At 42.3% G+C, this 18,161-nt stretch overlaps 1 protein-coding gene across 1 annotated transcript in view; it reads right to left on the bottom strand.

The window, feature by feature from the left end:
- Nucleotides 1-3,220: 3,220 nt before the first annotated feature.
- Nucleotides 3,221-18,161, bottom strand: part of MED14 (mediator complex subunit 14) — an 83,232-nt gene continuing 68,291 nt past the window's right edge. The window contains 8 exon segments of the mRNA XM_066250520.1: nt 3,221-3,362; nt 7,401-7,593; nt 7,941-8,075; nt 10,088-10,195; nt 10,711-10,890; nt 13,024-13,259; nt 14,077-14,259; nt 16,107-16,238. Coding sequence (XP_066106617.1) covers nt 3,289-3,362; nt 7,401-7,593; nt 7,941-8,075; nt 10,088-10,195; nt 10,711-10,890; nt 13,024-13,259; nt 14,077-14,259; nt 16,107-16,238 — 1,241 coding nt within the window. The 3' untranslated portion in view covers nt 3,221-3,288.

Raw genomic sequence — 18,161 nt, 5'->3', positions numbered from 1 at the left:
GCAATGCCCCGGAGGGGCAGAGCATCGCCCCCTGGTGGGCATGCCAGGTGGATCCCGGTCAGGCGCATGCGGGAGTCTGTCTGACTGTCTCTCCCCGTTTCCAGCTTCGGAAAAATACAAAAAAAAAAATTGTTTCCTTTCCCCTGTAGTTTACAATTAAGCTGATTTAGATGAGACGTAATGTCTACCATGAAATAAAATTTTTGGATCCACTGATCATTCGTTAGTTCTGGATAGTGAACACCCTTCTCAAGGAGAAATGCTTTAATTTCTGTTAATAAGGAAGCAAAACGTTTCAAAAGGTGTTTCCTCTTGATAACCAACATACCTTGTTATGCAGCAGAAGATCTGCGTACTCACTCTCCATTTCAACTAAAAGTTCTTTAAATTGGCAATGATTAAGAGCTTTAGCTATAATGGAGTTGATAATGTTAATCACCAATTTCGTAACTTTGCAAATTTCTTCTGGAAATGTCTGCGCACAAAGTGCTTTTTTTTTTTTTTTGTATTTCTCTGAAGCTGGAAATGGGGAGAGACAGCCAGACAGACTCCTGCATGCGCCCGACCGGGATCCACCCGACATGCCCACCAGGGGGCGACATTCTGCCCACCAGGGGGCGATGCTCTGCCCCTCCGGGGCGTCGCTCTGTCGCGACCAGAGCCACTCTAGCGCCTGGCCAAGGAACCATCCCCAGCGCCCAGGCGATTTTTGCTCCAATGGAGCCTTGGCTGCGGGAGGGGAAGAGAGAGAGAGGAAGGAGAGGGGGAGGAGTGGAGAAGCAGATGGGCGCTTCTCCTGTGTGCCCTGGCCGGGAATCGAACCCGGGACTTCTACATGCCAGGCCGACACTCTACCACTGAGCCAACCGGCCAGGGCGGAAACAATTTTTTTGATGTTAGAAGTTATTTCATTCGAAAACAAATTATCTCATTTTGCTCAAGATTCTGAAAGAGAAACTTGGATTCACTTTCCAAGCCTGTTGAAATATCGCCAGGAAAATAATTCTGATATTGACATTTGCTGTTTCAAAACAACACTTTTAAATATGAGGGAAGCTTTTCTCAATAGGTTTCAGGAATTCAGAAACAGCAGTGACGTTAGCCTTTGTTATAAAACCTCTTGCTTGACCAGGTGGTGGCACAGTGGATAGAGCGTCAGACTGGGATGTGGAAGACCAGGTTCGAGACCCCGAGGTCACCAGCTTGAGCCCAAGGTCGCTGGCTTGAGCAAGGGGTTATGTGGTCTGCTGTAGCCCCCCGGTCAATGCACATATGAGAAATCAATCAATGAACAACTACGGAACCGCAATGAAGAATTGATGTCTCTCATCTCCCTCCCTTCTTGTCTGTTTGTCCCTATCTGTCCTCTCTCTGACTCTCGTCTCTGCCGCAAATAAACAACAAAAAAAAACCTCTTAATGCTACTGTAACAGAATGAAAATTTTTTTCCCTTTAATATTGACATTGGCAACTTTGAAATGCAAGTGCTGGATTTAAAAAACAAAAAATTGTGGAACATGAAATTTGAACGTCTTTGTGCTGATATAGAAATATTGGAGAAAAACAAATGTGAACTTAGTTCACAGCACAAGTGGTCTGCTTTGAAAGACCTGGAGAAGGAAGATGTGTTGATTTTTAACACCTGGAAGAGTATTCCTGACTCAGAATCAGCTGAAAAAACTACTGTTTGCTGTTTTTTCCTTATTCGGGTCTACATATTCATGCGAACAATCATTTTCAAGCATGAACCTTATCAAGAATAAATTGAGAAGTCATCTTATTGATGAGAACCTGGAACCGTGCCTAAAATCAAAAACAACATACAAACCTGACTTACCCAAGCTTTCCAAGGAGATGCAAGGCCATTGTTCACATTAGTGTTTGTCAGTCATTGTCATGATTTCATTTTATGGATACCTTACAATTTAATTTTATCAATAAATAATACAGTTATTAAGTATGATATCAAATTTTATTCAACGTACCTATAGTTTAACTAAGACTTAAAATTTTAAAGTTTATGCCTGACCGGGCGGTGGTGCAGTGGATAGAGTGTTGGACTGGGATGCAGAGGACCCAGGTTCGAGACCCCAAGGTCGCCAGCTTGAGCATGGGCTCATCTGGTTTGAGCAAAGCTCACCATCTTGGACCCAAGGTGGCTGGCTCAAGCAAGGGGTTACTCGGTCTGCTGAAGGCCCGCGGTCAAGGCACATATGAGAAAGCAATCAATGAACTAAGGTGTCGCAACGAAAACTGATGATTGATGCTTCTCATCTCTCTCCATTCCTATCTGTCCCTATCTCTCTATCACTGTAAAAAAAACCCAGAAAACTTTAAAGTTTATCAAGCTAGTTTTAGGGAGTGTTGTGGAGTGAAAGAAGATGTAGTGTCGAGGACTGAGAGGCATGTTGAGATGGTGTGGACGTATAGAGAGGATGAACGAAAGGAGACAGACGAAACAAGTATGCAAGACGAGTGTGGGTGGGAGAGTCGGAAGGGTCGACCTCAGCGAACGTGCCTCAATCAGACTGAGGACCTTTTTAGCAAAGGCCAGCTTAGGAGTACCCTAATGAAGTTAATAACAATGTACCTACCTATATAGTTTAAGTTGAAATAATTTGGCTCTCAAAAGAAATTTCAATCATTGTACTGTTGGTATTTGGCTCTGTTGACTGAGTTTGCCGACCACTGACCTAGTTCGAAACGTGTCCCATTTCAACACACTATACAAGTTCACTATACAAAAGATTGATGGTCTGTTTGATGAAAGAAGTGCACCCTGAAAATTTTTGCAAGTTTAGAATATTTAGCTCTTAAAGTCAAAAAAGTCCTTTTCCTTTTTTAAATTGAAGGCTGAGCCTGACCAGGCGGTGGCGCAGTGGGTAGAGCGTCAGAATGAGATGCAGACGACCCAGGTTCGAAACTTCAAGGTCACCAGCTTGAGTGCGGGCTCATCTGGTTTGAGCAAGGCTCACCAGCTTGGACCCAAGGTCGCTGGTTCGAGCAAGGGGTTGCTCGGTCTGCTGAAGGCCCACAGTCAAGGCACATATGAGAAAGCAAACAATGAACAACTAAGGTGTCGCAACGAAAAACTGATGATTGATGTTTCTCATCTCTCTCTGTCCCTGTCTGTCCCTCTCTCTGACTCTCTGTCTCTGTAAAAATAAATAAATAAATAAATAAATAAATAAATAAATAAATAAATAAAATAGACTGAAGGCTGAATTCAGACTTTTTTTTGTTCTTTTGTCTCATTTGTCAGCCTTCCTGGTTTAAAAACAATAGTGTCTATGGACGCCCACCAGGGGGCAGTGTAAGATTAGCCATTAAATCACGAACAGCTGCAAATATTGTGCATTCACCTGCAACAGAGAAAAATGGTCATTAGCTATTCGCAATACAGGAAAGATGATGTCAACACACCGGTGGGGTAAGGGTAATTAAATATAAAATTAGCAAGAACTTTAAAGATCAAAATAAAAGAGTAAATTTTAACTGCATAGGTTTCAGGGGATTAAGCTTTGGTGTTAAATATTAGATGATAATTTGGTTCAGGTTTTGTTTTTTCCTCATGAGGAAAGGTTGGGCAAGCCCCAGTTAGGTTTGAATTTAAGAAAATACGCTTATATGGCCCTGGCCGGTTGGCTCAGCGGTAGAGCGTTGGCCTGGCGTGCAGGGGACCCGGGTTCGATTCCCAGCCAGGGCACATAGGAGAAGCGCCCATTTGCTTCTCCACCCCGCCCTTCCTTCCTCTCTGTCTCTCTCTTCCCCTCCCGCAGCCGAGGCTCCATTGGAGCAGAGATGGCCCGAGCACTGGGGATGGTTCCTTGGCCTCTGCCCCAGGTGCTAGAGTGGCTCTGGTCGTGACAGAGCGATGCCCTGGAGGGGCAGAGCATCACCCCCTGGTGGGCAGAGCGTTGCCCCTGGTGGGCATGCCGGGTAGATCCCAGTGGGGCGCATGCGGGAGTCTGTCTGACTGTCTCTCCCTGTTTCCAGCTTCAGAAAAAAACAAAAGAATATATATATATATATATATATATATAAAAAGAAAATACGCTTATAGTTTCTCCACAGAAAACTGATCAGGAGCATTGGATAAACCTTTAATGTTGGGCTTCAAGACTACTGACAACTGGCTTTTGCATTTTGAATCTAATGAAAAGATCTACGTAGTTTATATTTATGCATTAGTTAGAACAGCAATGGTGTCTGTCCTAATGTTGCTTTAGAGGTCAGATAAAATCTCTCTGACATCACTGTCCAATAGAACTTTCAGTGATGATGGGAATATTCTATATGCGCACCATGGCTACCAAGCACTTGTAATGTAGCTAGGGTGACTGAGGAACTGAATTTTAAATTTTACTTAATTTTAATTAACTTAAATTGAAATAGTCACATGTGGCCAGTGACAGTTATATTGGACAGTGCAGGTTTATGACATCTATTAGAGTTTTCTCACAAATTTGAAGGAAATGATCAACTTCTGGAGTTCAACGTTAAAATCAATTAATACAAAAAAATAAAGTGGTTTTTCTTAAAAAGCACTTCACCAGTGGAGGAAGTGATGGGTTTGGGAAGAGGGGAGAAAGGCTGAAGTACAGCATACCAACAACCCCCAAACAAGATTTGTTTGGGGGAGAGGGGAGGCTAAAGATTCATCCTCCTAATTTCCCCTCTGTTTAAAGAAAACAAATACCTTGCCTCCTTCTTCTTGTAAATATTACAAATATTTCAATATAATAAACCAAAACCAGCTGTAAATATAATAAACCAAAAGCTGGGTCTCTTCGCTAGAGCAGAGCCTAACACTGTAGTGGCTGAAAGTGAGTGAACTGAAGACCTCAACGGAATCATGGCCTTCTTATAGAGGGCAGAATGTGCAGGGCCCTGCGCGAGTTACTGCGCCCTTCTCACCAACCACGGGAAAACTAAGGCACAGGAAGAAAATGAAATCCAAAGGTTTAACCTGTCTAAGGTAGAAATAAAAGAAAAATAGCTGCAAAATATCCCAACAATTTTTTTTTTTTCAGAGACAGAGAGAGGGATAGATAGGGACCGACAGACAGGAACAGAGAGAGATGAGAAGCATCAATCATTAGTTTTTCGTTGTGACACCTTAGTTGTTCATTGATTGCTTTCTCATATGTGCCTTGACCATGGGGCTACAGCAGACCGAGTGACCCCTTGCTCGAGTCAGTGACCTTGGGCTCAAGCTGGTGAGCTTTGCTCAAACCAGATGAGCCCACGCTCAATCAAGCAGGTGACCTCAGGGTCTCGAACCTGGGTCCTCCGCCTCCTAGTCTGACGCTTTATTCACTGTGCCACCGCCTGGTCAGGCCCCAACAATTTCTTAATTAAAAGAGGTTATATCTTTTTCTTTTTTAAAAACACATTTTTATTGACAGGTAGAAAAATGTGCTTGATTGCAACAGGATCAAAACAGTCTTTCCTTTTCATTTTAAATTCCACAAGACATAATGATGATAGTCATCTGCTTGTGAAAGAATGGTGTGTATTATCAAAGCTCTACTGGATTGCTACTCTGAAAATTCTGATAGCTTTCAACTTTGATTCTTAAGGACCTACTTTTAGCTGAAAGAAGAGATAAGTCAAAGGATGAAAGCAGAAAATTGTAAGATGTGGAAGAAGTATTACAACAAAAGAAGCCTACCCTTCTCTACTGCCCAGTGCATTCCTTATAAGCTACACCGGAGAACTGCCTATGTGTACAATATGGGAAACCAGCTAAAAATATCATTTTTCCCATGATTCCTGTTTCTAGTGAAATTTTCACACTGTGGTACATAAAAATGTTTCAGAGAACAACTTTCCCTCGTTTAAAAACAAATTGTTATCATACTGTTCTAAACAGAAAGATAGACTTCCCTAATATTAGAAATAAGGCCCTGGCTGGTTGGCTCAGTGGTAGAGTGTCGGCCTGGCGTGCAGAAGTCCCGGGTTCGATTCCTGGCCAGGGCACACAGGAGAAGGGCCCATCTGCTTCTCCACCCCTCCCCTCTCCTTCCTCTCTGTCTCTCTCTTCCCCTCCCGCAGCGAGGCTCCATTGGAGCAAAGATGGCCCGGGCGCTGGGGATGGCTCCTTGGCCTCTGCCCCAGGCGCTAGAGTGGCTCTGGTCGCAACAGAGCGACACCCCGGAGGGGCAGAGCATCGCCCCCTGTTGGGCATGCCGGGTGGATCCCGGTCGGGCGCATGTGGGAGTCTGACTATCTCTCCCCGTTTCCAGCTTCAGAAAAATACAAAAAAAAAAAAAAAAAAAGAAATAAGCAAAATGGAAGAAAAGTTCTCTTTGCTGAGCTTTATGTTTTGTAACCAAGAATTCAGCACTGCAGGAGTTATGTGTTAAGCATAGGCTACGACAGTATTGAGCGGACCTTATTTATCTTGCCAGAAACATTCTGGTTTCCTTGAAAATGCTCATTTTGAGAGCTTCATTGTGCACTTGGTGAAAAGGTTCACTTGCACCCGCCTGAACTTATATAAGAAGCCCAAAAAGCAGTGATGCCATTTGTATCATATTTTATTCTTCACAAAACATTTAGAAGATACAGAACTTTGAATGATATTATTCTATTCATGATTGAACCATGAAATATGAGAAACCAACATGCATTTCAACGTGGTGATTTACAGAGTGGCAGGTATCAATGGTAGGGCAGGAGTTCACAGCCATGGAAAATTCTATCATCCTAACCTAGGGCTTTATGGTAATGTGTGCTATAAATACAGGCTTCTGGCATTAGCAACTAGGTCAGTCCCAATAGTAAATCACTAACAAAACTAAAGTCCAGGCAGCAGAGACATGGACAAAAACAAAGAACCAGTGAGAAAGGAAGAAAGCAACAGGCTGACGTGAAGAGGGCCACAGCAACCAGAGCTCCAGGCTAGGGGTGAGGAGAGGCGGGGAAGGAAGGAGCCGGGAGAAGGGCGACTCTCTCAGAAGACTCTTTTTTTTTTCTTTTTTTTTTTTGTATTTTTCTGAAGCTGGAAACAGGGAGAGACAGTCAGACAGACTCCCGCATGCGCCCGACCGGGATCCACCTGGCACGCCCACCAGGGGGCGACGCTCTGCCCCTCCGGGGCATTGCTCTGCTGTGACCAGAGCCACTCTAGCGCCTGGGGCAGAGGCCAAGGAGCCATCCCCAGCGCCCGGGCCATCTTTGCTCCAATGGAGCCTTGGCTGCGGGAGGGGAAGAGAGGGACAGAGAGGAAGGGGGGGGTGGAGAAGCAAATGGGCGCTTCCCCTATGTGCCCTGGCCAGGAATCGAACCCGGGTCCCCCGCACGCCAGGCCGACGCTCTACCGCTGAGCCAACCGGCCAGGGCTCAGAAGACTCTTAATAACACACAAGCAATACTCACATCTGCTGCTCATGTACCTTGTCGTGGTGGGTTCATCTCTGCAAACCTCTTCAGAATGTTGCTGACCATCATGGGAGCAGCAACAGAAGAGTTCTGCTGTCTGGGAATGTCTGCCTGCTGGGTTGTACCTGAAGCCATGTCATAAATGATTGGAACTATAATACTAACAGGTTCTTGGGGAGGGACTGATGTTTTCTGAGTTAGTTGAAGCTGTAGATACAAAACACACACAAAGAAAATAAAAACATAGTAAGAAAATAAAACACCTGACTAAATTTATCAAAGGTACTATCATTTACCATCAGATAAAGATATATCAGGCAAAAGAAAATTGAATGACAAGTGACAAACAACTGAATATTATGATTCACATGCAACTGTCACACGATTATTAACTTAGTAACTTTCTGTTATTACTAAAGGAACCTGGATTGCATGGAGTCTAAACTGACAAGGAATCGGGGCCCATATTTGGCAGCAACAGATAGTTTCTGCAATGATCTAAAGGTGCATTATCCTCATATAGCTTTTTCTTCAGAAGCTCTGCTCACACACACATGCCGACGGTACTGACATACTTTGGATTTCAGCACCACAGCGGGAGTCCCAGGAGGCGCAATCGGCGGTGCACTGGGCGGGATCGTCAGGCAAAACTGAACATTCCATTTTAGTTGTGTTGCTTGGTCAGGAAACTGTTTTGAAAAAAAAAATCAAGATAGAGTCTTATGAACATTAGGGGTCTGAAAATTTAGACAGAATTTTATTTTACACTAATTATTAACAACATAAAGTTGACAGCTAGCATGTTTTCAAAGGGCATATACATAGTTACTAATCGAAAAGTCAACTGTGGATTTATGTGCTACGTTCTCCCTCCTTCCTTCTCACTTCATGAATTCCTACGAATTCTGCTTCCTCAGTGTCTCTGACATCTGTTCCCTTCTATTTTTGCTCATGCCACCAAGCTCAGGGTTTTGTTACTTCTTCCACGGCCCCCTAATGGTCCCTTTCAGTGGCCTCCTCTCCCAGTCCATCCTTCTATGACTGCCAAATCTTCTAGTGGGTGTTTTTAATCTAGCTCACAAATGTTCAGTGACATGCCGTGACAGGTGTTGTCCCCCATCTCCTCCAAGGATCAACACCTGGCATTCAAGGTCTTTGTTTCTTTTTTTTTGCTTTTATTTTTATTTTTATTTTTTTATATTTTTCCGAAGTTAGAAGTAGGGAGGCAGTCAGACAGACTTCCGCATGTGCCCAACCAGGATCCAACTGGCATGCCCACCAGGGGGCGATGCTCTGTCCATCAAGGTCGTTCTTTTTTTATTTTTTATTTTTATTTATTCATTTTAGAGAGGAGAGAGAGACAGAGAGAGACAGAGAGAGGAGAGAGAGACAGGGGGGAGGAGCTGGAAGCATCAACTCCCATATGTGCCTTGACCAGGCAAGCCCAGGGTTTCGAACCGGCGACTTCAGCATTTCCAGGTTGACGCTTTATCCACTGCGCCACCACAGGTCAGGCCAAGGTCTTTCTTAATTGGTGCCAATCTAGACTTCCCAGTCTCAGTCCCAACTCCTTCCCTAACACAAACTAGTCAAACTGTGTTAATAATTAAAAATTATATCCACTTTTAGCCTCATAAATATTTACTCCTTTAAAAACTCAAATGGATATCTTTTTGACATAATAATGTTTCCTATAGACTCAGAGCAGAAGCCATGCTGTCCCAATATTAAAATACCAACTGGAAAAAAAATTGAGGTATTTGGAATTACCAAAGCAATACTAAAACATTAAAATGAAAAACTAAAATTGAAAAAATATAATTAGCTGCCACCTGAATTTGAGCTATATAATTATATACTTCACAAGAAAGAAGAGGAATTAAAAATCTCCCAGAGTAGATTTTGTTTTTTAAGCAAGAGAGACAGAGAGAGAGAAAGAGAGACAGAGAGAGAGAGAGAGAGAGAGAGAGATAGGGACAGGAACAGAGAGAGATGAGAAGCATCAATTCATTGTGGCACCTTAGTTGTTCATTGATTGCTTTCTCATCTGTGCCTTGGCCGTGGGGCTGCAGCTGAGCTAGTGACCCCTTGCTTGAGCCAGCGACCTTGGGCTTCAAGCCAGCTACCCTGCACTCAAGCTGGTGAGCTCATGCTCAAGACAGCAACCTCGGGATTTTGAACCTGGGTCCTCTTCATCCCAGGCTGACAATTATCTACTGCGCCACCGCCTGGTTAGGCCCCCCTTTTCTTTTTAGATTTTTTTGATAAATTTGTCAGGGCAATTAGGAGCGTCTGAAAAAGCTGGATTCATGCTTCACATATAACACCAAGACATATTTTAAATGGATGCAAAATTTAAATAAGTAATTTAAAAAACAAATCCATACAGTATTAGAAGAAAACATGGGAGGGTTATTTCCTTATCTGGGAGTAGGAAGAGTATTAAATGTATTTGCTTTTATAAGAGGCAAGCCACTGGTAACTCAAGTTGCCTGTGGGGAGGGGGACGAATGCTAAATTCAAAAGCTACAAGAGGACTATATTGCCTATTCAAAACATATAAAATTTAAGCGAGAAATTAAGAATTTAAGAGAAAAAATAGAAATATCTAAATGGGTAAAACAAATAAACACTGTTCCCACCAACTCCAATCTCCTCAAACAGACCTGGCTGTAAAAGTTTGTATTTCTCTATAACTTACCAGCTCTAGTTTCATAATGTGCACACAGTCTCTGAGGATGTGTGTAGGAGCTCCTAAAAGTTTGGTGAAGGCTATTAATGTATTGGCTTTAAATGGTGGTCCTGCGACCTACAGGGAGAAATAAAGCAAGTTACTCTTCATTCTACCTTGACTCTTCTGATTTGTTGATTCTATTAAAATTATGCATTAATAAGCACATACTCTTGGCCCTGGCCGGTTGGCTCAGCAGTAGAGCGTCGGCCTGGCGTGCGGGGGACCCGGGTTCGATTCCCGGCCAGGGCACATAGGAGAAGCGCCCATTTGCTTCTCCACCCCCACCCCCTCCTTCCTCTCTGTCTCTCTTTTCCCCTCCCGCAGCCAAGGCTCCATTGGAGCAAAGATGGCCCGGGCGCTGGGGATGGCTCCTTGGCCTCGGCCCCAGGCACTAGAGTGGCTCTGGTCGCGGCAGAGCGACACCCCGGAGGGGCAGAGCATCGCCCCCTGGTGGGCAGAGCGTCGCCCCCCCCTGGTGGGCGTGCCGGGTGGATCCCGGTCGGGCGCATGCGAGAGTCTGTCTGACTGTCTCTCCCCGTTTCCAGCTTCAGAAAAATAAAAATAAAAAATAAAAAAAAATAAGCACATACTCTTGTTTCAAAGAATTTCTCCAAAACTTGAAGTTCATCAGGTTTCCACTGTCCTGCATTCTCAGGTGTCACTTTTAGCTGAAGTGTTTGGTTGGTTTTGGGACTAAGGGCTACTCTGCATTTCAACGCATCTGTCTTAAACATGATCACCCCAGGTTCATTGGAATTTATCAGCTGTAGCTGCAAAACAAAGATGCATCAAATTAGCTTATAAGAATATGTAAGAAAAAGAGAAAATGAAATGTTACCTAGAGAACTATTTCAAAAGGAAAACAATTCAGTTGATACTTGTTCCAAAACAAACGTAAACTAGGTAGGCACTGAGCACCAAAACAGCTACCACCACAAAGAGAGGCAATCAAACATTATGTGTCTCTTCAAAGAATGTTAACACCACCTATGAAATATTCTTACAAAACAGCAACCAACTGGAGCCTGAATCCAGCAGTTAAGATCCATAGGATAGATCTGTATTATAGATCTATATAGGTCATAAGAACATGTTAAATGATTCTAAAGGGATGCAATCAGCAAAATCCAGATTGAGAGAAACGCTATAGAACAAATGATATGGTTTCTTTCAACAAATAAATTCTGTAAGAAGAAATGAAGGGGGAATCTATAGTTTGAAAGAAACTTAAACACTTCCTTGAGTTATGATTCAAAACTAAAAATGATAACTTAAGAAATTTGGACACCAATCATATTTGATAACAAAGAAATTATACTTATGGATGAAATGATGTCTGGAATTTGCTGTGAAACAATCTGGGAGGAACTATAAATGAAATAATAACAATATGAGTTCACTGTTGAAGATGGGTGATGAGAACAGAGAGATTCATTACCCAATTCTTTCTCTTTTGTGTATGCTTAAAATTTTCCACAACTGCCTGACCTGTGGTGGCACAGTGGATAAGGCATTGACCTGGAATGCTGAGGTTGCCAGTTCGAAGCCCTGGGCTTGCCCGGTCAAGGTACATACGGGAAGCAACTATGAACTGATGCTGCCTGCTCCTCAACCCCCCTGCCATTATCTCTCTCTCTCCTCTCTAAAATCAATAAAAAAAATCCTTAAAAAAATTTTCTGCCACAATAACAAGATTTTAATAACTGACATATTAGAAGAAAATAGATCTGGATTGGGACCTTCTGCTAGCCTAGGGATAATTCTTTTAGGCTATATGGTCTCTGTTGCAACCACTCAGTGATGCCACTGTAGCTGAAAGCACACACACAATATATACTGAGTGGGTATGGCTGTGTTCCAACAAAACTTTATTTATAAAGACTGGTGGTGGGCACAACTTGCCTCCAGGCCCATAGTTTACTGACCTCTGCTCAAGCCTAATATGTTGAATAGGCACATGAGCAAAATGAGTTTTAAAGAGCTGAACAATTACAAGGCTTTTAAGTGGCAGAGGTGAGCCTAGATCACAGATCTGATGATTACCATTTTAAATGCTAATTTATTCAAATTGTTTTTAAACTTTTATTTTTTTTTTCAAATCTGAACATAAAGGTTGCAAAATAGCTTTGTGCTATGCATGGAGTGGATATTTTCAACACTTACCATTCTGACTACTACCTCATGAACACATACATACATCAACAATAATAATTATATGTCCTGAACAGCAAGACATGATGCTACAAGCTTTATATGAAATATCTCAAATTCCCATAACTGTTATGAGTTAGATACTATTACCTAATCTCGTCAGAAAGGCGAGGAAATGACCAAACTCATACTAGCAGGTAGCGTGGCCCAGTTACAAATCCAGGCAGCTGGACTCTAGAACAGGTGCCCTCAACTCTGAACTATCTCCTAAGTGTACCCAGGATAGGTGAGAAGTCCTTTTTAAAAGGTTTTAAATCAATTCAATGGTCATGTATTTAAAAAGCAGCTTTCATCCTTGTGGTCCTAAATTATTTCAATGGAGACTCAGATTCAAAGTCAGTCAGCCTGCAAAAGCATTCTAAAGGACAAGTAGCCATTCATATGCTATTCTCTGAAAAGCCAGATCCCAGGCGCACGTATGTGTCCTATGGTACTGAGCGGACCTAGCTCCGGGTCCATGTTAGCCACAGCACGGCCAATTATAACATGAAGGAAAATATGTTAACGTCAGCATGGAAAAGGAAATAGTGGAATCCATTTGTAATGCTAGGGCTGGTGCAAAGTGAAATTCCAGCAAGCTGGATAAAGGAGGTGAAGGAATATCACTTTGGTTCAGATCCTATTCTGAGGGGCAACTTAGCATCTGCCTTTGACAATCATCACTTATGAGTTAGTTCACTAGGTGCCCATACCGTTTCTTGTTGAATAATTCTTTGAAGGTGTCTTCTCATGATGACTGATCCAAGGAATCTTTCAAGCGGAGAACAAAGGTAACTACCTGCCAGGCCAGGCACGAGGCCTGGTGTTGGGGAGGGCAGCAGTAAAATGTTCAAGGCACTGTGAGTGAGGATGGTGGGTATGGAGGCTGCCCAGGAGCGCTGAGGTAGTTTTCGAGGTGGGGGCATGTTTGTTGGCATTGTTTGGGAACCTTTTGAGAAGAAAAACATGTCATTTATAAATACTCATTATCTCATTGTTGCCTGCTTTGGTTTTAGTATAAATCTTTGAATTCTATAGCAATCTGCACTATTTTAGTTATTCCTTGTGGTGTAACAATCATATATTAGCTTCCTATTATTAAAAATGGCCAGGTTCCTTGCAATGAGACTTTGGAGCAAACCCTTCAAGGAGTGGAGTCTACTTCTCTGCCTGGGTTCTGGGTTGGCTCTGTGACTTGCCATGGCTGAGAGAATGCAGCCGAAGTGATACAGTCAGTTGCAACCAAGGCTTCCACTCACTCTCTTGGAGTTCCCTCTCCAGCCGCCAGGTGAACAAGCCATGCTGGCTGGGCACCTTAGATTAGCCAGGCCCCAGCCAACCCAAGAGTGACCCAGAAGAGCCTGGAAGAATCACCAATGTGGCCTCAACCGAAACTGCCAACCTGCAGAATGGTGAGCAAACAAACAACTGTTGTTTTTAGCCACTAAATGTCACGTAGTAAAAGTTAACTAACATATTTGCACAATTCTTCTCTGATGTGTTAATTTTCAAAACCTTGTCAGGTAATTGCATGTATCTTTTAAAATCTAGTATTGCTGCTAAGGTAGTAGTCATAACAGGTACTGAGTCTCACCTCAGAAAACTTCTGGAAGAAACATTTCTTTCTGACATTACTAAATGAACAAAAGCTGAAGTTTAAGTATCCTCATTCAACAAGTAGGTCTTGATTTTCAAATGTGAAGATGGAATAAAATAGGCCATTTTTTTGTTATACTAAAAGCAAACATAAAAATGTTACCACTCACTTGTTCCAGCTCGAGGGGAATGAGAAGCGTCTGGAACTGGAGAATGTAGTGATGGGTTGGCTGGTGACATTCCAGGCAGCCGTGTTGCTGGTGAGGGCCCAGACAGTTGAGGAGACCCTGGCCAGTTCCCTGCTCGTCCACTTGGTGACACCATAGTGTATGGAGAACTGGGGTCCAGGGTTCCTGTAAACAAGTAAATAAATGGTTTTCAAAACCTGTATTTTAATAACTGAAAAGTAATTGACAGCATTTAAATGCTTGCACCGTGTAGAGTGATAAATTTATTTTTTCTTTCAGTAAGATATTTCACTGAAGTATGATACTTCTTAACATATCTGAATATTGTAGTTTATGTACTTGATATAAAAATTAGATAAAAAAACTGAGAAAGGATAAAATTTACCTTCACACAAGCTTCAAGATGTGTAATACAAAACAATTTACATCATTTAACAATCTATTATATGTCTGAAAATATTAAGCAAAAAACTCTCAAAGCTCTGTTAAGGAAAGAAATCACTTTTCTAAACTAACCCTGACAAATTGTGTTTTCATTTTACTCAGAGGAGGCAGAGAGAGAAAATTTTTCCCTTTTCTTTATTTAGAAAAGGCTACATTGACTAAGCAATGAACCCAAGAATCAGGTTTTGAAAGCAGTTACTTCCTGCCTGACCAGGCGGTGGTGTAGTGGATAGAGCATCAGACTGGGACACGGAGGTCCCAGGTTCGAAACCCTGAGGTCATCAGCTTGAGCGCAGGCTCATCTGGTTTGAGCAAGGCTCACCAGCTTGAGCCCAAGGTCGCTGGCTTGAGCAAGGGGCCACTCCGTCTGCTGAAGTCCCCCGGTCAAGGCACATATGAGAAAGCAATCAATGAACTAAGGTGCTGCAATGAAGAACTGATGCTTCTCATCTCTCTCCCTTCCTGTATGTCCCTCTCTCTGTCACACACACACACACACACACACACACACACACACAAAAACAAAACAGTAACTTCCTCAATAATCTGGTATTTAAATGTTTATTTTATTGATAACAATTTAGTATTTCATTTCACCTTGCAAACACCTTTAACATTTACACCCTTTTGTAATCAAATGACAAACTGAAAGAATACTTCTACCATATGTGAGAGAGTAAATGGTCTTTATAAGTCTTACAAATTAATAAGAAAAAAACACAAGAACACATATAAAAAAAGAAATACCAGAGACTAATGAACTTTACTAGTAATCACACATTAAACAATAAGATACCACTTTTTACCTATCAAAATGAGCAAGATTTAAAAAAATCGTAATACCCCGTGTTGGCAATGATGCAGGAAAACACACATTTTTATATGATACTAATAAGTGAGCCATCTGTAGTATGTTTCAAAAGCTTTAATGTCTCAAACCCTTTGAGACAGCAATTCCAACTACAGGAACTTACCTAAGGAAATAATCATGCAGCAGAGATTATACCATTTTTACTTGTGAAAAACTGGGAACATTGTAAATGTAACATAATCGGAGAGCATTTAAATTATGGTATACTCAGATAAGGGGATTCTATGAAGCCATTTAGCACAAAAATGTAGGGTTTTTATTGTCAGAAATGGTTCCACAAATATTAATAGCACAGAGTAAAAATCATAGATGTCACACAGCTGTACAACCTGAGGAAGCTCATTATGTGCTGATTTAGCATGGTATTCCTGATATAGTTAAGTGAAAAAAAGAGCACATACGGTAGGGTCCCAATATGGGGGGAATGTTTGAGGCGGGAGACAAGAGAGAGCAAGCGAGAGCAAGAGACCCGAGCAGGCAGGCCAGCAGAGGGTGGATGACAGGAAGGGCGAGGGACGGAGTCCAAAGCAGATCAAACTGGAAGATCTCTGCATGGTGTGATTAGGAAAAATTTATTTCCTTTTGCTATTTCCCCAATAAACAAGTGCTAATTTTGCAGTAAGAAAATAATTTATTTAACAGAAACTACTGCCATGTCAAACTCTTATGCTACAGCAATTTCCATATACGGACTCACCATGTGGACTAGCAAAACTGGCCCCTGGTCCTATTGAGAGTCCATGCGAGGATGGGGGAGGAGTTGGAACAAATGACGCTGGTGATGGGGCTCTCAAAGCCCCACTGGGGGAGCTGGCAGCATGCAGATTTCCTAATAAACGAAAATAATTATTGATGATCTTGCAGGACACATATTATGTCCTGCCTGAGGACCCGAAGTTAAAACTCTACAGACTAAAGAAACAAGTACTAAAGCTCCCATAGTAGCATAAAAGAAAACTAGAACAATTTCATTATTGAAAAAGAGAAATCAATTCTACAGGGCCCAAATTCTAGTTCTTATATTAGCCGATCTTTTTTTTAAAATAAATCTAGTGCTGCCTGACCTGTGGTGGCGCAGTGGATAAAGCATCGACCTGGAACGCTGAGGTCGCCGGTTCGAAACCCTGGGCTTGCCTGGTCAAGGCACATATGGGAGTTGATGCTTCCTGCTCTTTCCCTCCCTCTCTCCCCCCCCTTCTCTAAAATGAATAAATAAAACCTTTAAAAAAACCTAAAAAAAAAAAATAAATAAAAATAAAATAAATCTAGTGTACTTTTTATTCACTCATTCAACTAGGCGTGAACATCAACTTCATGCCAAGCATTTGGGTGTGATAGGCACTGGGGATGTAAGAGTTAACGAGACACAAAACTTCCTGTCCTCATGGGACTTACATTCTAGTAGAATGACAAAGACTAACCAATATATGCCAAGTAGTGGTAGGCGCTATGGAGAGAACTAGGGCAAAGGAGCAGGCCAGTACTGTGCAGTGGTGGGGGCGGGGCTCTTCTCTATACAAAGCAACCGGAAAACCCTGTGAGCTGAGAAACGAAGAAAGTGAAGGAAAAGGCGTGAGGACAGCTAGGGACAAGCTATTCCAGGCAAACAGAAGAACTAGTGCAAAGGGCCCAATGGTAGCAGCAGTTGTAAATAACAGGGAAGAGGCCAGTGTGGCTGGACCAGCGAAGCAAGGGGATTGTGTGGGGGTATGAGGTCAGAGAGGCAGAGAGGCAGGGAGTGGTCTTAAATCACATGAAGACTTGAAGGCAGACCACTCAGAGGATTTAGCATTTACTCTACCCAGAATGAAATGAAAAGCCACTGCAGAGTTTAGTTTGTAGAAAGAAGTCATGAACAACCATCCCAGAAAGAACGCTCTAGCTGCTGGGTGAAAAACAGATTACAGGGCAGGGACAGAGAGGTAAGTGTAAACATACAGGTGAGGGAGTCAGTGACTTGGGCAAGAGCACAGACTAAGATGGTGAAAAATGGTTCAATTCTGGATAAAGTCTAAAGACAGAGCTGGCAGTATTTGGTAAATGATTGACTGTGGTGTGAAAGAGGATTCCAACATGACTCTTTAACAGCTTTTGCCCAAGTAGCAGGAAGGGAGCGGCTGCCCTTTCCTGAGATGGGAGGCTTGTGGGAGGAGCAATTAGGGGTGTGGGAGGAGGGGGGACTGAATTGGTTGGGAGTTCAGTTTCGCCCAGCCATAGTAAGTTTCAGATGTCGACTCGACAGCTAACTGGCAATGTTGGATAGATAGCTGGAAAATACAGGACTTAAGTTTGGGGGAGAGACCTAGATAGGAAATATAAAAATCCGGGAGACATGAACTTAAAGATGGCAGTTAGCCACAGGACTAGTTTTTAACTAAGAATTACAAAAGGGGAACTATGGCTACCCAAACTGGATAAAGGCCACATTAAAATACTTGCTGCATTACTATAACTAGCCTCAGTATCATCAAGTTTCAAATTTACCTTTGTGTAAGAGAATTTCACATTTTCATATTCCATAGTATCTAATGCAATATCTTACATTCAATAAATATGTTGATCAACTCGATTAACCTTTAAGTGTTATTTTACTTATTTGGCTGTGTGACCTGGACAAGTGACTTCACCTCCCCATTCCTCAGTTTTCCTCTATAAAATAGGAATAACAACAGAGCCTAAGCCAAAGGTTTGCTATAGGTATTAAATGGGTCAAATACTTAGAATAGGGCTTGGTGCAGAGTAAGCACTATAT

This window comes from Saccopteryx bilineata, chromosome X, assembly GCF_036850765.1.
Source record: "Saccopteryx bilineata isolate mSacBil1 chromosome X, mSacBil1_pri_phased_curated, whole genome shotgun sequence".
In the NCBI taxonomy this organism is placed as follows: domain Eukaryota; kingdom Metazoa; phylum Chordata; class Mammalia; order Chiroptera; family Emballonuridae; genus Saccopteryx; species Saccopteryx bilineata.
Note: the sequence above shows the minus strand (reverse complement) of the source record. Positions and strands in the feature narration are given on the sequence as shown.